The 22200-nt window shown below is 48.3% G+C and overlaps 1 protein-coding gene and 1 pseudogene across 1 annotated transcript in view; one reads left to right on the forward strand and one right to left on the reverse strand.

Moving 5' to 3' along the window:
- Positions 1-12895: 12895 nt before the first annotated feature.
- The window catches only part of LOC126143116 (protein Lilipod-like), a gene marked incomplete at its 3' end in the record, with an annotated part of 178737 nt that continues 169432 nt past the window's right edge, over positions 12896-22200 (forward strand). The window contains exons 1-2 of the mRNA XM_049915300.1: positions 12896-13014; positions 13135-13381. Of these exons, the coding sequence (XP_049771257.1) occupies positions 12896-13014; positions 13135-13381 (366 nt within the window). The remainder of the gene's footprint in view (positions 13015-13134; positions 13382-22200) is intronic.
- Positions 15629-15745, reverse strand: LOC126143119 (5S ribosomal RNA; annotated as a pseudogene).

Below are 22200 nucleotides of genomic sequence, written 5' to 3' on the forward strand. Positions count from 1 at the left end.
GAACATGTCCTACCAACCGATCCCTTCTTCTTGTCAAGTTGTGCCACAAACTTCTCTTCTCCCCCTAATCCTATTCAATACTTCCTCATTAGTTATGTGATCTAGCCATCTAATCTTCAGCATTCTTCTGTAGCACCACATTTCGAAAGCTTCTATTCTCTTCTAGTCTAAACTATTTATCGTCCCTATTTCACTTCCATACAAGGCTACACTCCATACAAATACTTTCAGAAACGACTTCCTGACACTTAAATCTACACTCGATGTTAACAAATTCCTCTTCTTGAGAAACGATTTCCTTGCCATTGCCAGTCTCCCCCCTGCGGGTCCGGGGATTAGAATAGGCCCGAGGTATTCCTGCCTGTCGTAAGAGGCGACTAAAAGGAGTCCATCCCCCTCACGGGGGTAGTTAGCGCCTGCGTCCGGAGACGGACGGTTCCACGACCTATAATCGTGGTCTTTGAAGTTTTCACTTCTCGTCTCTTCCTTCCTTTTGTTGGTTCCTTTCTTTGCTCTTCTCCACCTCACTGTCTTCCTTACTCTTTCCCTTGACTTCTCCTTGCCTTCTCATTGCCTTTTTCTCCTTGCCTTTTCATTGCCTTTTTCTCCTTGCCTTTTCATTGCCTTTTTCTCCTTGACTTCTCATTGCCTTTTTCTCATTGCCTTTTTCTCCTTGCCTTCTCATTGCCTTTTTCTCCTTGCCTTCTCATTGCCTTTTTCTCCTTGCCTTCTCATTGCCTTTTTCTCCTTGCCTTCTCATTGCCTTTTTCTCCTTGCCTTCTCATTGCCTTTTTCTCCTTGCCTTCTCATTGCCTTTTTCTCCTTGCCTTCTCATTGCCTTTTTCTCCTTGCCTTCTCATTGCCTTTTTCTCCTTGCCTTCTCATTGCCTTTTTCTCCTTGCCTTCTCATTGCCTTTTTCTCCTTGCCTTCTCATTGCCTTTTTCTCCCTGCCTTCTCATTGCCTTTTTCTCCTTGCCTTCTCATTGCCTTCTTCTCCTTGCCTTCTCTGGTCTCCGCCTTGGCGTTTGAGACAGTCTGTCCTCTTTCTCCCTCTCTCTTCTTTTTCCTCCTCTTCCTTCCTCCCTGTGCGTGTCTGAAGGCCGACCCACGCGTCCGCACGCGTAGCCGGTGACGGGGTAACGCGTAAGTCCCCGCCCTGGGTAGACATGTAAGGCACGCGCGTACCCCCTGGTAAAGGCCAGGCCCGGGGAGGGGTGATTGCCTGAGCTGATACCTTCTGACCATGCCGATTGGTCCCTCCGTCTGTTTCTCGGGAGGTGTGACCTGAGGTGTAAACATTCACCTAAGGCGGGAGTGCCCTCTGAGAGGGTCCCCACAAGGAAGGAGCGCGCCATCGGAGACGCTGGCAATCATGGGGGATTCCTCCGCAATGGATTCTACTCCATCTGTCTCGACTTCGACCCAAAAACGGAAACGTGACCAGCCAACAGTGACAAAAGTACTACCGCCTGCCCCACAATTCCTCGTAGTTTCTCGCACTGAGGACGGAAAGGATTTTTCCTCTGTCAACCCTTTTGTTATTCAGAAGGGCGTTGATGCCATAGCCGGATCTGTCAAATCTTGTACCAGGTTGCGTAACGGCACCTTATTACTCGAAACTGAGAGTGCCTTTCAGGCACAAAAACTGCTTCGGGCCACCCTCCTGTACACATTCCCTGTCCGGGTGGAGGCCCACCGAACTTTGAATTCGTCTCGTGGTGTAGTCTACACTAGCTCCCTCGACGGATTGACTGACGAGGAGCTTCAATCTTTCCTCGCTGAGCAGGGCGTGACGGCTGTCCATCGGGTCATGAAAAAGGTCAACAACGACCTTGTACCGACCCGGACACTTTTCTTGACCTTCGATAGTGTTAAGCTGCCATCGCGCATCAAAGCGGGCTACGAGGTTATTTCTGTTCGCCCCTATGTCCCGACACCTACGCGCTGCTACCAGTGTCAGCGTTTCAATCACACTCGACAGTCTTGTTCCAATGCGGCTAAATGTGTGAACTGTCAGGGTGACCATGCCGCATCCTCCCGCGACTGTCCTGTCTATAAGGACGAACGTTGCATCCAAGAAATTCGGGTCAAAGAGAAAGTGTCCACCTCGGCTGCTCGCAAGCTATTGGCTAGTAGGAAGCCCACGCTGCTCCCAGCGGGGAAATACAGTACTGTCCTCGCCTCTCCTCGGACTACCCGGGAGGTAGCAACACAGACATGCGATCTGACCTTCAGCACCACGGTCGTCCGTTCGGCCAGTGCTAAGATCGCGCGGTCGACGTCTCCTCTTCCTCCCATCACACCACAGACACCAGCCACTTCCTCAGCTTCTGCTAAGTCGAAGACCCCGAAGTCAGATGCACGGTCCTTCAAGAAGGAACCATCCCGTGCAGACTTCCTCCGTCCCTCGACCTCCCAGCCTTCGACCGGTACTTCCACCAAACGTCCTTCCAAAAAGGCGCATAGGAAGCACAGTTCTCCTTCTCCGCCACGGCGCATTTCTTCTCCTGCGCCACCCAGCGGTTGCCGCCCCAGGCCGTCATCCGTTTCGCCTGGCCGCACCGCCGGTAGCCGTATATCTGGCCGTTCACCGGCGGAGGAAGCTCCCCCTCCCGGCCATCCTCCCGAGATGGCCGATGACCCTATAGACCCCATGGACGATGACTGTCCGCCTACTGATAGCGGCGGCAGTGCTCGCTCGAAGCCAGGCCCTAAGCGGCCTTCGAGGTGACCCCTTCTCTCCTCTTCCTTTTCTTACGATGGCACTTATTCACTGGAATATTCGCAGCATTCGCTCCAACCGAGAGGACTTGAAGTTGCTGCTCCGCTTGCATCGTCCGCTCGTCGTAGCCCTCCAGGAAACGAAGCTACGCCCATGCGATCACATTGCCTTGGCACACTACACCTCTGTGCGTTTTGACCTACCCCCTGTGGTAGGTATCCCAGCTCATGGAGGGGTTATGTTGCTGGTCCGGGATGATATTTACTACGATCCCATCACGTTGCACACCGGCCTGCAGGCAGTTGCCATCCGCATTACTCTCCCCACTTTTACGTTTTCCTTTTGTACCGTTTACACTCCATCGTCCTCTGCCGTTACCAGGGCAGACATGATGCAACTTATTGCTCAGCTACCTGCACCGTTTTTGTTAACTGGAGACTTCAATGCCCACCATCCCCTTTGGGGTTCTCCAGCCTCCTGCCCGAGGGGCTCCTTGTTCGCAGACCTTTTCAACCAGCTCAATCTTGTCTGCCTCAATACTGGCGCCCCTACTTTTCTTTCGGACACATCTCATACCTATTCCCATTTAGACCTCTCTATATGTACTCCCCAACTTGCACGCCGGTTTGAGTGGTATGCACTTGCTGATACATATTCGAGCGACCACTTCCCGTGTGTTATCCATCTCCTGCAGCATACTCCCTCTCCGTGCTCCTCTAGTTGGACCATCTCCAAGGCAGACTGGGGGCTCTTTTCTTCCAGGGCGACCTTTCAGGATCAAACCTTCACAAGCTGCGATCGTCAGGTCGCACACCTCACGGAAGTCATTCTCGCTGCTGCTGAATATTCCATCCCTCACCCTACTTCTTCTCCACGTCGCGTACCGGTCCCCTGGTGGACCGCAGCATGTAGAGACGCTTTACGTGCTCGTCGACGTGCTTTACGCACCTTTAAACGCCACCCTACAGTGGCGAATTGTATTAATTATAAACGTTTACGTGCTCAGTGTCGTCGTATTATTAAAGAAAGCAAGAAAGCCACCTGGGCTGCTTTCACAAGCACCTTCAACAGTTTTACTCCTTCTTCTGTTGTCTGGGGTAGCCTGCGCCGGCTATCTGGCACTCAGGTCCACTCACCAGTTTCTGGCTTGACGGTCGCGAATGACGTCCTTGTGGCCCCAGAGGCTGTCTCCAATGCCTTCGGCCGCTTTTTCGCCGAGGTTTCGAGCTCCGCTCATTACCACCCTGCCTTCCTCCCCCGCAAACAGGCAGAGGAGGCTAGGCCACCTGACTTTTGCTCCTCGAATTGTGAAAGTTATAATGCCCCATTCACCATGCGGGAACTCGAAAACGCACTTGGCCGATCACGGTCCTCCGCTCCAGGGCCTGATTCTATTCATATTCAGATGCTGAAGAACCTTTCTCCTGCGGGTAAAGGTTTTCTTCTTCATACATACAATCGCATCTGGATTGAGGGACATGTTCCCGCATGCTGGCGCGAGTCTATTGTTGTCCCGATTCCTAAGCCGGGGAAGGACAAGCACTTGCCTTCCAGTTATCGACCCATCTCGCTTACCAGCTGTGTCTGTAAAGTGATGGAGCGAATGGTTAACTCTCGATTGGTTTGGCTGCTCGAGTCTCGACGCCTACTTACCAATGTACAATGTGGATTTCGTAGGCGCCGCTCTGCTGTTGACCATCTGGTTACCTTGTCGACCTTCATTATGAATAACTTCTTGCGGAAGCGCCCGACCGCGGCTGTGTTCTTTGATTTGGAGAAGGCTTACGACACCTGTTGGAGGGCGGGCATTCTCCGCACCATGCATACATGGGGCCTTCGCGGTCGCCTCCCTCTTTTTATTCGTTCCTTTTTAATGGATCGACAGTTCAGGGTACGTGTGGGTTCTGTCCTGTCCGACACCTTTCGCCAGGAGAATGGGGTGCCACAGGGCTCAGTTTTGAGCGTCGCTCTGTTCGCCATCGCGATCAATCCAATAATGGATTGCCTCCCAGCTGATGTATCAGGCTCCCTTTTTGTGGACGATTTTACCATCTATTGCAGCGCGCAGCGTACACGTGTCCTGGAGCGCTGTCTTCAGCGTTCTCTTGACCGTCTTTACTCCTGGAGTGTCGCCAATGGCTTCCGTTTTTCTGCCGAGAAGACGGTCTGTATTAACTTCTGGCGCTACAAAGAGTTTCTCCCACCGTCCTTACGACTCGGTGCCGTTGCTCTCCCAATCGTGGAGACCACCAAATTTTTAGGCCTTACCTTTGACAGGAAACTTAGCTGGTCTCCACATGTGTCATATTTGGCCGCCCGTTGTACCCGTTCTTTAAATGTCCTCCGTGTTCTCAGTGGTATGTCGTGGGGAGCGGATCGAACCGTCCTACTTCGTCTATATCGGTCGATCGTCCGCTCCAAGCTGGATTATGGGAGCTTCGTATACTCCTCTGCACGGCCATCCATCTTACGCCGCCTCAACTCCATACAACATCGGGGTTTACGACTTGCGATCGGAGCATTTTATACCAGTCCCGTAGAGAGTCTTCATGCTGACGCTGGCGAATTGCCACTCACTTACCGGCGCGATATACTGCTTTGTCGGTATGCCTGTCGGCTACTGTCAATGCCCGACCATCCGTCTTATCGTTCCTTTTTTGACGACTCTCTTGACCTTCAATACGGGTTGTATGTCTCTGCCCTGCTACCCCTTGGAGTTCGCTTTCGTCGCCTCCTTCAACACCTTAATTTTTCACTCCCTGCAACCTTTCGAGTGGGCGAGAGCCGCACGCCACCTTGGCTCCAGGCTCAGGTCCGCGTTCACCTTGACCTCAGCTCGCTCCCAAAAGAGGTCACCCCCGGTTCGGTCTACCACTCCCGTTTTTTGGAACTTCGTTCGAAGTTCATCAACATGACTTTCATTTATACAGATGGCTCTAAGACCAATGACGGGGTCGGGTGTTCCTTTATTGTCAGGGCACAAAGTTTCAAATACCGGCTCCATGACCATTGTTCGGTCTTCACAGCTGAGCTCTTTGCCCTCTACCAGGCTGTTCTTTACATCTGCCGCCACCGACATTCTGCTTATGTCATCTGCTCAGATTCTCTGAGCGCCATCCAGAGCCTCAGTGATCCGTACCCGGTTCACCCTTTCGTACACCGGATCCAACGCTCTCTTCAGCGGCTGGTGGACGTCGGTCCGCCGGTTGGCTTTATGTGGGTTCCTGGCCATGTCGGTATCCCTGGGAACGAAGCTGCAGATGCCGCGGCCAAGGCTGCGGTCCTCCAGCCTCGGACAGCTTCTTGTTGTGTCCCTTCGTCCGATTTTAGCAGGGTGATTTGTCGGCGCGTTGTGTCGCTGTGGCATGCCGATTGGGCTGCACTTACCGACAACAAGCTTCGGGCCTTAAAACCTCTTCCCGTGGCTTGGACGTCCTCCTCACGCCCTTCTCGGCGGGAGGAGGTCGTTTTAGCAAGGTTAAGGATTGGACACTGCCGGTTCAGCCATCGCCATCTGCTGACGGCTGCGCCTGCGCCGTTCTGCCCATGTGGGCACTTGCTGACGGTTAGACACATTTTAATGTCCTGTCCAGATCTTAACCAACTGCGCCTCGATCTTAAACTCTCTAATACCTTCGATGCAATTTTAGCGGATGACCCACGAGCAGCTGCTCGTGTTCTTTGTTTTATCAGTTTGACGAACCTCGCTAAGGACATTTGATGATGTTGTTTTTTAATCCTATGCCTGTCAGTCTGTCTTTTATCGTGTTTTCCCTTTTAGTTGTTGTTGTCAACTTGTGCCTCGCGGTGCATTCTTAGAGTAGTCAGGGCGCTAATGACCAATGAAGTTGTGCGCCCTAAAACCACAAAAAAAAAAAAAATTGCCAGTCTACATTTTATATCCTCTCTACTTCGACCACCATCAGTTATTTTGCTCCCCGAATAGCAAAACTCCTTTACTACTTTAAGTGTCTCATTTCCTAATCTAGTTCCCTTAGCATCATCCGACATAATTCGACTACATTCCATTATCCTCGTTTTGCTTTTGTTGATGTTCATCTTATATCCTCCCTTCAAGACACCATCCATTCCGTTCAACTGCTCTTCCAAGTCGTTTGCTGTCTCTGACAGAATTACAATGTCCTCGGCGAACCTCGAAGTTTTTATTTCTTCTCCACGGATTTTAATACCTACTCCGAAATTTTCTTTTGTTTCCTTTACTGCTTGGTCAATATACATATTGAATAACATCGGGGAGAGGCTACAACCCTGTCTCACTCCCTTCCCAACCACTGCTTCCCTTTCGTGCCCCTCGACTCTTTTAACAGCCATCTGGTTGTGTACAAATTGTAAATAGCCTTTCACTCCCTGTATTTTAGCCCTGCCACCTTCAGAATGGTTATAGAGTCCGTTTGGCGTACCCCTGTTCACACATCCTGCCGGTGGTGGCCATAGCAGTTTGTGATGATTCCGCAAGTTGTCAGCAAACCTCATTCGTCTGGTTTCGGTGTATTTAGAGAGAGTGCAGTGGTGTTTTATCCGATCGTAGCACCGTAACTCAAACGAATGCAGCCTTTTTTTCTCCAACAGTAGGAGAAGGAAATGGAGTAGGGATGTCGTCAGAATGAATTGCGGTGAAGTAGTGTACAAAGTCGGAAAGTGTAATCCTGTAGGTCGATAAGTGTGAAAAGGCCAAGGAAGAGATGGGGACGCGTAACAGGCGAAGGCACGATCCTTACAGGGCAGAGGAAGACGTGAGGGTGTCCAGACAGGACACGGCACGGCACGGCAGAGCGGGCCGCCACACAGAGGTCGCTTTCGCTGCGGCCGGTTCCCGGCGCCTGCACAATGGCCTCGCCGTGGACCAGCACAGCCGTATAAATAGACCGGCGCGGCGCGTGTCGCCTTCGTCTCCTCGCCACGTCGACACACACACACACACACACACACACACACACACACACACACACACACACAGAGAGAGAGAGAGAGAGAGAGAGAGAGAGAGAGAGAGAGAGAGAGAGATGGTTATCATGGGTCAGTTGAAACTCGAGCTTTCGAAAATGTGCATCACGTCCTTCATCAGGAGCTGAGTGATTACCGGGACTGATGCGCTTGCCTTGAGTCATAGGGGCCTGGCTTACTGTGCGTGGGGTGCTGTGGCGTCCCTGCCGGGGTGGCCGAGCGGTTCTAGGCGCTTCAGTCCGGAACTGCGTTGCTGCTACAGTCGCAGGTTCGAATCCTGCCTCGGGCGTGGATGTGTGTGATGTCTTTAGGTTAGTTAGGTTAAGTAGTTCTAAGTTCTGATGACCTCAGATGTTAAGTCCCATAGTGTTCAGAGCCATTTGATCCATTTTTGCTGTGGACTGTGGAGGAATTTGCGTGCATAAAAAGTGGAGAGTGCAGACAGCAAGCATAGTGTAACTTTGGGCATGTTGGACCACTTTTTTTCTTCAGCATAAAATGTGTGTGCTTTTCAACTTTTCTTGACTTCTGGCAGCATGTTGGTGTAGTATGTCATAAAAACGTAAGTACAATATATTCTTGAGGCACTGCAACTTAAAATACAAGAGATATGATAAAATGGAAATATGCCACATACGTATCTTCCGGCAGATAAAAACGGCCTGGGACTGCGGCTATATTCGGTGGTACGATTGCACTCGTCTTCAAGACACTTGCACCATTTTCAACTTTCGTTGCTGTAGGCACGCCGAGTTGAGCAGCTTTCGAAACTGAAGGTGGTTAATTTTCCTGTGTGCATTATTCATTATGGAATGCAACAGGCGTTGTAAAAATAATTTTTGAGGTATTTGAAAAAGGAGCGGTCGAGGGGCTGCAACCAGTGGGGTGTATGCAGAGGTAGACTCGTTAGAATGATCCCCTGTTCCCGTCCAAACTCTAATGTTTCCATAGAGCTTCGCTGAGACGTCTGCTCGTCGAGTACCTGCAATAGCGCGCCGTGAAGAAGTAATGTTGGCTCGGTTGCGAATAGGGCGGTCACGTGTTCAGTGGCGACCCTGCACCCGGCTGTCCTTTCTGTAGCCAGCCATTAACAGTCACACATTTCCTGATCCTCTGCCCCTATTTTAGCCACTTACGTCTCAGGGTCGGACATTTTAGCGGATGACGTGCGAGCTGTGGCTCGCGTTTTAAATTTTTTTTAAAGCAGTAATGGGAGGGAAACTTTTGCAAGCAATTAAAGGTCTTTACATAGTCAGGCAGCAGTTAGTTGACGGTAAATTGAGTTCATGGTTCAGAGTAGTTTCAGGGGTAAGACAAGCCTGCAACATGTCTCCACTGTTGTTCATATTACTTATGGATGATCTGTTGAAAACAATAGACTGGCGGGGTGAGATAAAGATATGTGAACACAAAATAAGCAGTCCCGCATATGCGGATGACTTAGTTGTGATGGCAGATTCGATGAAAGTTTGCAAAGTAATATTTGAGAGCTAGATCAGAAATGTAAGGACTATGGTATGAAGATTAGAATCTCCAAAACGAAAGTGTCAGTGGGAAAGAGATATAAACTGATTGAATGCCAAATAGGAGGAACAAAGTTAAACAGGTGGACGGTTTCAAGTACTTAGGATGCATATTCTCACAGGATGGCAACATAGTGAAACAACTGCAAGCGAGGCGTAGCAGAGCTAATGCAGTGAGCGCTAAGCTACGATCTACTCTCTTCTGCAAGAAGGAAGTCAGTACCGAGACTAAGTTATCTGCGCAGCGTTCAATCTTTCGACCAACTTTGTTGTATGGGAGCGAAAGCTGGGTGGATTCAGGTTACCTTATCAACAAGGTTGAGGTTACGGATATGAAAGTAGCTAGGATGATTGCAGGTACTAGTAGATGGGAACAATGGCAGGAGGGTGTCCACAATGAGGAAATCAAAGAAAAACTGGGAATGAACTCTATAGATGTAGCAGTCAGGGCGAACAGGCCTAGGTGGTGGGGTCATGTTACACGCATGGGAGAAGCAGGGTTACCCAAGAGACTCATGGGTTCAGCATTAGAGGGTAGGAGGAGTCGGGGCAGACCGAGGAGAAGGTACCTGGATTCGGTTAAGAATGATTTTGAAGTAATAGGTTTAACATCAGAAGAGGCACCAATGTTAGCACTGAATAGGGGATCACGGAGGAACTGTATAAGGGGGGCTATGCTCCAGACTGAACGCTGAAAGGCATAATCAGTCTAAAATGACGATGATGTTGAGTAATATGACAAAAGGAGATTTGATTTCTTCCTGGTGACTCCGGTGTCTTGTCGACATCTTTTAGATTCTCTTCCGTAACGTCTTGATGTTTTAGATTTGTTTTTTCTGCCTTTTTGTATTGGGCTTCGCAACGGTTTTTTACCCTCACAGTCCCAGCATTCTACGGTACTATACTGAGCGCTTATGACCTTAGATCTTTTGCGCCCTAAAATCCCACAAAAAATAGTTGTGCGGCCTTGCGCGAACCCGTTGCGCTGCCGAAACTGTGCGTCCCACACGAGCAGCTGTTTCCGGAATGGACGCGTCACATTGTTTCACGCCAACAATGCGCCCCCTTTCAGACTGACTGATTTGACAGTACGGTTGGCGGACACGCCTGCGAGGCATCCTGTGCGCGTGCACTACTGACGCGCCACCTCGGGTGTACAGCCGCAGGTGGCGCTGCACCGCGACATCCGTCTCGACGTTGAACCTGCCGTCACATTTTAATCGTTTGTCTACAACATGCTAATGTACATGCGCTTTGAATAAGAACGTCCTATCTGTAGTCGTTCGAGGTGTTCCGTTTTTTCTGAACACGTGTGTACATTTTTGTATGTACATATTGAAAATAGTTACATAATAATATGAACAATTTCGTTTATAGATGTAAATGTGTGTTTGTACAAAATCGTAAATGTCCGAAACTTTCTCACTGATTGCTTTGAAATCTGGACACAAAGTTGGAGTCGAATACGAGCATATTTTCCATACCTATGGGAGCGCCATAGCGTTTATCTGTGTGTTGCATAATACTTGTGTAATCGTATATACCGTATTCCGCTCGAGTACGCATGTAAAAAAAAAAAAAACCACGCTCTTTATTCGAATGCAATGTTTTGTCAAAATTTCAGTGCAACTGGTGAAGAACTTTTGAAACTGTGTGATTCTGAACAAACGAGCGTGTACATTTTTATTTGCGTAGATCGTTAAAAAAGAAGGGACCATAAAAATACAAAATATCAAACAAAACGCACATTTTTTATAGATTAGAAAAATGGTACGAATCGTGCAAATTTCCCGAAATGTCTAATGAGCTCGATGGGATGGAATGTTTTCGCGAGGACTACTTGCCTACACTGTGGAAGTACGGGCCGATTCCAGTTGCTCGACGTGCCTGTTCACTGACAGTGCCGTAGGCAGATTGAGGGACCTGGTAAGCGGAATGTGTGACGGTTCAAAATTATTCTATCGGATTTTCTGTCGTCACGATTTCATTTCCTCATTTCAGTCTCTTGTAATAGGAGTCAAAAATTAATATAAGTCAAGGAGAAGCATGTGGTATTTATCATTTCATTGTTGATGAATATATTATAGAAGAAATCCGTACCGTGTCCAGCCGTGCAAGTATTCGTAGTCTGCAGGTCAACCGCTAGAAGGGCGACCGACGGCCGAGAGATGCTATACTGTCACCGTTAACAGACAACGGTGCCGCCCTACTCTTGCCTGCTCTAATGGCACTGAGGGGGTTCTGTTGAGGAGAGCAGTGAGCTCGGGTCAGTGCTGACCGGCCGACCGCTGCCCACAGCGGCTTCTGATGCCGCCAGATGTCGGTGCGGCCGCGTGGCGCGGGCTGGAAACGGGGAAACCCACCGAGACAGGCGACTTGCACAGAGGGCACAGCCTGTGAATGAGTATCTGGAAAACGGCCGAGTTGGTCGAATGTCGACGTGCTACTGCCGTGAGCATGTGCGGGAAGAGCTGGGATGAGAGTGAAACTATCGCTAGGCGATAGATGGTCGGACGTCCACGACTGTTCACACAAAATGGGGCTCGGAGGCTTGTTTCCTCTGAAAAGTGGTGAGCGGACGATTTGGATGAGATTCGGTCAATGAAAAGGGCACATACAATTCGAGGTTTATTTCCCCAAAACCGTTAATTAATTGTAATGAATTACACTGTGGCTTACAAATTACAGTGACACAGACGAATCGAGTTGCTTACAATATGAGGTAATAAGTAAGTTTCTCTGTTCACCTGTGGCATATAACATTCTTGTGTCGTTTGAATCACTGCCACACAAAACTGTTTACAACTTCATACATTCACAAATAATCATTCTCCATTAAACTACATACTTTCGCCTAATACAGTTAAATTTTGTAATGTGAAGCACAAATGTATAATATACAATTGAAGTTACTCCTTCCTATACCTTCTTTAAAAGAGTGATAAAATTTCCAAAAGGTATCTCAATTAACACAACAACGCGTACATGACTAGCTCAAATAATTTGCTTCCTTACAGAAAGTTTGCTGATTTCAACAGCGCAGACCACATTCAAACTGTAGCCAACATGGGCCGCTTGCCGGTCAAAGCATGTTACGACTGCGGCAGCGGGCAAACTTGCATAGCTAATAAAAGAACACAGACCACCTAGCAATCTTACCAAAATCAGTTTACACGAAGGATGAAGAGGGGGCGGGGGGAAAACATAATAAATACCACACGCAAGTGCACTTGCCAAACCCACTACTAAAAATATAGTATAAAAGGATCTCAATTAATGACAAAATCCGGGCTAGGCCCGGCAATATTGCACCTGAGCGCTAGTAGCCAAAATAAGGTTGACAGATACCGAGGTCTGACATCATCGTAGGGCTAACTGCTACAACAAATAAATGAGTCAAAGAACAAGCAAATGGCAATGCCCAGCAATTTAAATAAAAATAAGTGAGCACAAGGCTAAAAGCAATTGCTAGCAACTTAACAAGCTCACATAAAAATATCAGACTGCTGCCACATCACAAAACGGAACAGGCACGCGCGCAGTCCCCAGCAATCCAGAAAACCGAGAACACACACTGCAGCAACCGAGCCGGCCTGACCACAGTAATTTCAACTCGAGAGTCAGGGCGCGTGAGCACACCGGGTCCACGCAAAACACACGCTGCCGAATAACTCCCACCGACAGATGCGGCTGCCCCCCGGGCGGGAAAATGGGGGCGACGACCGGGTACACACCGGCAGAAAAGTCGACACCCAGACTCCGGCCGAAACGGAATCGCGCAGAAAATATGAACAACAGCTGAAGTAAGGTGAAACGAACCCCGCCACGCAGACCGGACAGAGGAAACACACAGAAAGCCTGCCCCGCAGTCCTTAAAACTCCCGGGTGAGGAAACCCGAGCGATATCGTGGCACCCTTTTCAGAGGCGGAGAACCTGGAGCGGTCGCGTGCGGGGGTCCGTCAGCTGTCCACTACAGCACGTCACCGACACGACACGCCGCCCGAGAGGCCCCCCGTGCAAAACACCACCAGCTCGGTGCGAGCCGAGCGCGCGCGGACCCCCGCGAAAAACAGCAGCCGTCTCAGCTGCTGCGCAGGCTGAACCGGACGCAAACAGAAATACAGGTCGCTATCGCTAGTGCCGGATACGCGACGCGCCAGAGAAGTGGCGCAAGTGGGACCGATGGTGACGAGTAGCATCTCTGCCGACAGAGCAGAAGGGTGGTGCACGCACAGCTGTTTCGGAGCAAATCGTTCGTCGTACGTTTTCGAACACGGAGCTCTGCAGCAGACCACCCCCGAGTCTTCACACGTTGACCCGACGGCATCGTGAGATGGGCGCGGGACCGTCGGGATTCGAGCGTCGTTCGACGGAGAAGTGGCGGGTGGGTCTTCGGGTGAGTCACGTCTTTGCTGCACTGGGTCGCCGGTCGACGGTCGCCTCCACAAACGGCGGCTCGAAACGTCCGGCGCGCCACGCTCGCAGTGTTACGGTATGGGAGGCACGGAACCTGTGGTGGTAATCGAAGACACGCTGACAAATGCGAACCACCTGCATCCCTTCACGCTAGACGTCTTACCCGACGGTGACGTCATCCTTTCGCAGCATAATTGTCAGAGCCTCGGATCCCTTACGGTGCTACGGTAGTTTGAGGAGCATTACAGTCAACTCACGTCGATGTCTCTGCGACCAAATTCGCCTGATGCGAATCCTATAGAACCCTAATGGGTAGCTATCGGACGCAAAGAAGCTGCCAAAGCAGCTGCCCGCTACATGCGCGAATTACACGATCTGTGCGAAGACATCTTAATGCCACGTACCTCCACAAACCTACCGACAAAAGTTCGGATCCGTGATACGCAGTATCAGTTATGTCTTTCATTCCAAAGACGGACATACTAGGTAGTAAAAAAGGTGGTCATCGTGTTTTGGCTCATCAGACAGAGTGTTACTCCGTGTGAGTTAGGACAAGTCTGAAAGTGTCGTGATACGTACCTACCTGACACAAAATTCTATCGATTATTTCGTCATTGTGGAATTTATCGCGATTTTTTTTGAAAGAGTATACGAAGTTGTTGTCGGACTAAGCTGTGTTTTAAATGAAAGGTTTGAAGAATGCAGTAACTTCATTTAGGGCACGATGAGTATAATTATTTTCTGAACCTTGTCAGTCGCACTCATCGATTTTGTGTGGCTCGTGACGGAAAGTCAAGTGATTTTAAATTGCTACCAGCTCAGTTAAGAGTGGCTTGTACGTTGTGTCAGTACTTGATAGTACAACTCCTGAGCCCTTTGAATACGACGACACTAAAGTTTTGACTCGAGTAATTTTGTCTGAAATGGTTCGTGTTGTGTTGTCAGCACACACGGCAGTACATTTGGGCGTTGCTAATAATTAACGGAGATTTATGAGGGCAGACTCGAGCGTAATTTTTCAAGTACAGAGCCGTACTACGAGGTAGTAACGTTATTGTGTGTGTCGAGTAGTTGCTTATAGAGCATTATTCCTGCAGCTCTTCTCGATTGGCGAATCAACCCTCACGTGTCGGAGGTGAATTACCGTAGACATATTGCTAGTGACGTAACCGTTGAGGCAACTTTGCCCTAGCCGAACCATTACAAAGCGGAAATTCCAACTGCTACCATTATTTCTGTAGTAAAAGTGACGAGTTACAATTACGTTTAGCATATGCTTTTGGGTACACGTGAGGCAAACACATGAAGAGCCTAGTATTTTGAAAAACTAAACTCTGAGTGGTGAAATAAAGTGGTGGTGGCACCTACGATTTCTTTTAAGTTTTTTGTAGTGTTCATCTCGCTTACTGTGGGGGTATTAGTTTTTAACACTCACTCATACACAACCGACGTTTGGCCGTTGGAAAGCATTTACGTTTAGAAAGAAAATAAGAATGAACCTTCATTCGTTAAAAATACATTTTAGTCCCCAAATTATCATTTACCCATGACGAACTTTCAGCAAGTAATTGAGAGAAGTAGAGAATTTAAAAGGAAAGTAAAAGTTATAGTTCCGACATTTAGCAAGCAGCGTGAGCAGGCTCAAATAAGTGATAAGATCTTGACATCTGAATTGAGAACGATTAAAACCAAAGACTGTGATTTTCAGAGACTAGCGCCTAGTAGCTTAAGATATTAAAGGAACTTCATAAGGGGTTGCCATTGAAACATTACGATTAATTAAATATTGGAGCTGGCAAGCACTCCGTCTTCAGGCCACGAGTGGCCTACCGGGACCATCCGACCGCCGTGTCATCCTCAGCGGAGGATGCGGATAGCAGGGGCGTGGGGTCAGCACACCGCTCTCCCGGCCGTTATGATGGTATTCTTGACCGAATCCGCTACTATTCGGTCGAGTAGCTCCACAATTGGCATCACGAGGCTGAGTGCACCCCGAAAAAGGGCAACAGCGCATGGCGGCTGGATGGTCACCCATCCGAGTGCCGACCACGCCCAGCAGCGCTTAACTTCGGTGATCTGACGGGAACAGGTGTATCCACTGCGGCAAGGCCGTTGCCCGGTGTTGGCAAGAATATACCTAAAAGATATAATAAAGGAATAAGCTGATATGTAAACATTTATTAGTAGCGGCACAAATAAGCAGAGGCGGTGCGCAAAGAAGTTTATTTACGTTGAGTTAGCAACAATTTGTATTTCTGGATTTGTATGTCACATTCTTTGACGAAAATACTTCAATTCTGACACTTTTTCAACACTTCCGGGATTTGTAAGTAATTGATGGTACATTAAAGTCGTAACTGTCGTGATACTGGAGTTGGTGTAGTAATGCCAGAATATCATTTAGTTATTTAGTGGAATATTACTACCTGCTATCTTACGTATATTGAGTGGATTTTTTACAAAAAAAGAAAAGAAAAAAAAGACGCTTACATTTACTCGAGGGTGCGTTATATTGCTGAGAGAGAGAATTACCAATTCGATCGAGCATAAGGTTACTTATTGTTTACATAGTTGCTTCCGCAGTGTCTTCAGGAATCTGCGTGCATCTGAGAGATGCGATGAAATTCTATTGCACCTCTCCACGAGTAATTGTGAAGCCATTGTAGGCCTACGAGAAGTAGTTGCGACAGCAAAAAGCAGGGCAAACAACAGCAGAAGGCTCTCTGTTGGCTGGAACGTGGCGATGCCGCGTCTGACACTGGAGAAGGCGGCCGTGTTTGCCGTGAGAGTCCCGCAAGCCCCTGCCGCGTCTACTGTACACGGGGCTTCAAAAAGGACTTCACAACTATAAAAAAACAATTCATATAAATGTACTGAAAGAAGATACAGAACTGGGTTTGGTGTTACTTTGTAGGAAAAAAGTAGAGTTTTGTTTTCTTTTTTTTACCTTAAACTAGAGATGTTGTACGAGGCTTGCGTTGGTTGTCCTGCACACATCCCATCGGAAGTGAATTTCTTCCCAAACTCTGTGTAGCAATGCAAGTGTAACATGCTCAGTGGCGGCGTAAGTTCTTGCTCTGAGTTTAGGTGGAGAAGCCGACACAGGAGGTGCAAAGACGACATCGTCGATGAATCCCCATTTTAAAGAAAAGCGAGCGGTGTCAGGTCCGGGGAACGTGGGGGGCATGCAGTTGGTCCGTCACGGCCAGTCCACTGGTCTGGGAGAATCCCGGGCGTCAGCCGGGTACTGGGGTGGTGGTGATGCACCCTCTTGCACCAATCGGTCATCCTCATCGATCTGTGGTGTCAAAAACTGTTGTAACATATCCAGGTACACTATCTCGTTGATGGTTCTCTCATGGAAAAACTTACTGAGCACCCTGTTTCTAAAAAAAACATTTATGCCACTCATAAATTGTAGGCCTACTAGCAGGATCTTGGTAGGGAAATTACGGTGAACTGTTGTCGTCGTCTTCGATTCTTCAAACCAAAATACACAGCTAGCACGCTCGGCTCCTGTGAAAGCAGCCATCTTTAACCCAACTGCGCGAGACTAATTGACACTACAATTGCCTCTGTAGCTACTATGAATCAGTTTCTTGTTGTTGTTGTTGTTGTGGTCTTCAGTCCTGAGACTGGTTGATGCAGCTCTCCATGCTACTCTATCCTGTGCAAGCTTCTTCATCTCCCAATACCTACAGCAACCTACATCCCTCTGAATCTGCTTAATGCATACATCTCTTGGTCTCCCTCAACGATTTTTACCCTCCACGCTGCCCTCCAGTACTAAATTGGTGATCCCTTGATGCCTCAGAACATGTCCTACCAACCGGTCCCTTCTTCCTGTCAAGTTGTGCCACAAACTCCTCTTCTCCCCAATTCTGTTCAATACCTCCTCATTAGTTATGTGATCTAATCATCAGCATTGTTCAGCACCACATTTCGAAAGCTTCTATTCTCTTCTTGTCCAAACTATTTATCGTCCATGTTTCACTTCTATACATGGCTACACTCCATACAAATACTTTCGGAAAAGGCTTCCTGACACTTAAATCTATACTCGATGTAAACAAATTTCTCTTCTTCAGAAACGCTTTCCTTGCCATTGCCAGTCTACATTTTATATCCTCTCTACTTCGACCATCATCAGTTATTTTGCTCCCCAAATACCAAAACTCCTTTAGTACTTTGAGTGTCTCATTTCCTAATCTAATTCCCTCAGCATCACCCGATTTAATTCGACTACATTCCAGTATACTCGTTTTGCTTTTGTTGATGTTCATCTTATATCCTCCTTGTAAGACACTATCCATTCCGTTCAACTTCTCTTCCAAGTCCTTTGCTGTCTCTAACAGAATTACAATGGCATCGGCGAACCTCAAAGTTTTTATTTCTTCTCCATAGATTTTAATACCTTCTCCGAATTTTTCTTTTGTTTCCTTTACTGCTTGCTCAATATACAGATTGAATAACATCAGGGATAGGCTACAACCCTGTCTCAATCCCTTCCCAACTGCTGCTTCCCTTTCATGCCCCTCGACTCTTTTTACTTCCATCTGCTTTCTGTACAAATTGTAAATAGGCTTTCGCTCCATGTATTCCACTCAACATTGTCAAAAGCTGTCTCGAAGTCTACAAATGCTAGAAACGTAGGTTTGCCTCTCCTTAATCTTTCTTTAAAGATAAGTCGTAGGGTCAGTATTGCCTCACGTGTTCCAACATTTCTACTGAATCCAAACTGATCATGCCCAAGGTCGGCTTCTACTAGTTTTTCCATTCGTCTGTAAAGAATTCGCGTTAGTATTTTGCAGCAGTGACTTATTAAACTGATAGTTCGGTAATTTTCACATCTGCCAACACCTGCTTTCTTTGGGATTGGGGTTATTATATTCTTCTTGAAGTCTGAGGGTATTTCGCCTGTCTCATACATCTAGCTCACCAGACGGTAGTGTTTTGTCAGGACTGGCTCTCGCAAGGCCGTCAGTAGTTCTAATGGAATGTTGTCTACTCCCGGGGCCTTGTTTCGACTCAGGTCTTTCAGTGCTCTGTCAAACTCTTCACGCAGTATCGTATCTCCCATTTCATCTTCATCTACATCCTCTTCTATTTCCATAATATTGTCCTCAAGAACATCGGCCTTCTATAGACCCTCTGTATACTCCTTCCACCTTTCTGCTTTCCCTTCTTTGCTTAGAACTGGGTTTCCATCTGAGCTCGTGATATTGATACAAGTGGCTCTCTTTTCTCGAAAGGTCTCTTTAATTTTTCTGTTTATATGAATTTTCAAATTTGTTGAGTCCCTTCTGCAGCAGCCTGTACGTGTGAGCCGGCGCTCGGCTCTCCGTGCCACGGCCTCCGGCTCTTACCGAGTACTGCCCAGCAACATCTGAAGTCTGGCAGATATTGGCGATTTGTGCGACGTACTGAAAGACACTGCGCAGCTTTAAAAATATTGACGCTCGCTCAATAAACGGCGCAGTACTGTATATCGCACAGTGTACGGCTGATACCTTATAACACACTGCAATTCCTGGGCGCTGATAACCACGCAGTTGAGCGCCCCACAAACCAAACATCATCATCATCACACTGCAATTCCTGCCGAAGACTTAATGATTTTCGTAGATGTAAGCAACTGAGGCAGCGGTGGTGACTATCTCCGATGTTATTCAATTTCTACATTGAGCGTGTAGTAAAGGACACTAAAGAAAAATTTGGAATAGGAATTACAGTTCAGGGAGAAGAAATAAAAACTTCGAGGTTTGGCGGTAACACTGTCATTACGCTACCCTCGGCGGAGGTTCGAGTCCTGCCTCGGGCATGCGTGACTCTGTTTTTCTTAGCGTAAGTTAGTTTAAGTTAGATCGAGTAGTGCCTAAGTATAGCGACCTATGACCTCAGCAGTTTGGTGCCGTGCGAACTTACCACCACTGTCATTATGTCAGAGACAGTAAGGGACTTGCAAGAGCAGCTGAAGAGAATGGGCAGTGTCTTGAAAGGCGAATATAAGATGAACATCAACAAAAGCAAAACGAGGATACTGGAATGTAGTCGGATTAAGTCGGGTGATGCTGAGGGTATTAGATTAGGAAATGAGACACTTAAAGTAGTAAAGGAGTTTTGCTATTTGGGGAGCAAAATAACTGATGATGGTCGAAGTAGAGAGGATATAAAATGTAGACTGGCAATGGCAAGGAAATCGTTTCTGAAGAAGACAAATTTGTTAACATCGAGTATAGATTTAAGTGTCACGAAGTCGTTTCTGAGTGTAGCCACGTATAGAAGTGAAACATGGACGATTAACATTTTAGACAAGAAGAGACTATAAGCTTTTGAAATGTAGTGCTACACAAGAATGCTAAAGATTAAATGCGTAGATCACGTAAGTACAGACGACGTACTCAGTGTAATTGGGGAGGAAAGAAATTTGTGGCACAACGCGACAAGAAGAACAGATCGGTCGACTGCAGACCTTCTGAGACATCTAGGGGTAATCAGTTTAGTATTGGAGTGAAATGCTGACCAATGCGTAGTGGGAGACAGAGAGATGAATGCAGTAAGCAGGTTCAGAAGGATGTAGGCTGCAGTAGGTACTGGGAGATGAAGAGGCTTGCACAGGATAGAGCAGCATGGAGAGCTGCATCAAACCAGACTCAGGACTGAAGACAACAACAACAACAACAAATTGACACAGCGTCGTCACATGCATATGAATACACCAGGAAAGATACGTGAAAGGAATAATGTGTAGCAGTGTGTTGCTGCCTCTGGATCACGGGGTCCCGGGTTGGGGATTTTCTCTACCCGGGGACTGTGTGTTTGTGTTGGCCCATCATTTCGGCATCATCATTTGTGCAACTGACTAGATTGGATTGCGAAAAGAAAATGGGCTGTGTAAAAACTGGGACTTAAACGACGCTGGTGACCGGGCAGTTGAGCGCTTCCCAAACCAAACATCAATGTGGTGTAGTGCTTTCAGGGAAGAAGTTTTATTACACATTTAATACATATTCAGTAATCAGTTGTAGAGATCCGAATGAGATATTCACTCTGCAGCGGTGTGTGCGCTGATATGAAACTTCCTGGCAGATTCAAACGGTGTACCGCACCGAGACTCGAATTCGGGACCTTTGCCTTTCGCGGGCAAGTGCTCTACCAACTGAGCTACCGAAGCACGACTCACGCCCCGTCCTCACAGCTTTACTTCTGCCAGTACCTCGTCTCCTACCTTCCAAACTTAACAGAAGCTCTCTTGCGAACCTTGCAGAACTGGCACTACTGAAAGAAAGTTGTCTTGTGACAGCCAGAGCGAGAGCACCAGCAGCAGCGAGTACTGTTTGTATAAAGCGTTTTTGTTCTTATTTGCTGCGCTTAGCTTTTAAATAGTTTTTCTGGGAAAACCTAGCGTAGTTTTCGCGTCTCGTATTTCAGTGAGTGTTTCTTGATTATCAGAGTAGCTCATCAGAAGATTATCTTGGGAATTTGTCACCGTATAGGGTAGGGTAAACATAGTCATGTGTAGGGACTGTGGTTGTTGTGAGCGGACGCAAGGAGAATTGGCCACTCTTCGGGGGCAGGTGGAGGCTTTGTCTGTTAGGCTCATCGACCTCGAGGCGCAGGCGTCGGCTCGTAGTGGCGTTGGGGCAACTGTGGTGAGACCTATGCCTACTTCGGTGGCCTTGGAATCACATGGAACCCCTGATGTCGCTGCGTCTTCCGGCAGTGAGCATCTTACCGGTCAGCCATCACTCCAGGGTGAATGGCGGACAGTGGTGGGCTCGCGCGTGCCTGGCCGAAAGGCGAAGGTGGGATCTGGCCGCGTGGCAGCTGCCTTACCCCTTTCCAACAGGTACGGGGTGCTTCCTAGTGGTGATGACATCGTTTCCGAGCCACCACAGGATGCCTCGCCTGTTGGGCCAGTGGCCGATTCTCCGGCAAGGTCCCGACAGTCACAGAGGGCGGGCCTATTAGTTATAGGGAGCTCCAACGTTAGGCGGGTTATGGAGCCCCTCAGGAAAATAGCGGGTAGGTCGGGGAAGAATGCCAGTGTGCACTGAGTGTGCTTGCCGAGGGGTCTCGTCCGTAATGTGGAGGAGGCCCTTCCGGCAGCTATTGAACGCACTGGGTGTGACCGGCTGCAGATAGTAGCACATGTCGGAACGAATGACGCCTGCCGCTTGGGTTCTGAGGCCATCCTTGGTTCCTTCCGGCGGCTGGCTGATTTGGTGAAGACAACCAGCATCGCACGCGGAGTGCAAGCTGAGCTTAATATCTGCAGCATAGTGCCCAGAGTCGATCGCGGTCCTCTGGTTTGGAGCCGTGTGGAGGGTCTAAACCAGAGGCTCAGACGACTCTGTGACTATAATGGTTGCAAATTCATCGACCTCCGTTATTGGGTGGAGAACTGTAGGGCCCCCCTAGACAGGTCAGGCGTGCACTACACACCGGAAGCAGCTACTAGGGTAGCAGAGTACGTGTGGCGTGCACACGGGGGTTTTTTAGGTTAGAGGGACCCCCCCTTGGGCGAAACGATAAAATACCTGACGGCTTACCAGAGAGGACATTATCATCG

Source organism: Schistocerca cancellata, unplaced genomic scaffold (genome assembly GCF_023864275.1).
Source record: "Schistocerca cancellata isolate TAMUIC-IGC-003103 unplaced genomic scaffold, iqSchCanc2.1 HiC_scaffold_780, whole genome shotgun sequence".
NCBI lineage: Eukaryota > Metazoa > Arthropoda > Insecta > Orthoptera > Acrididae > Schistocerca > Schistocerca cancellata.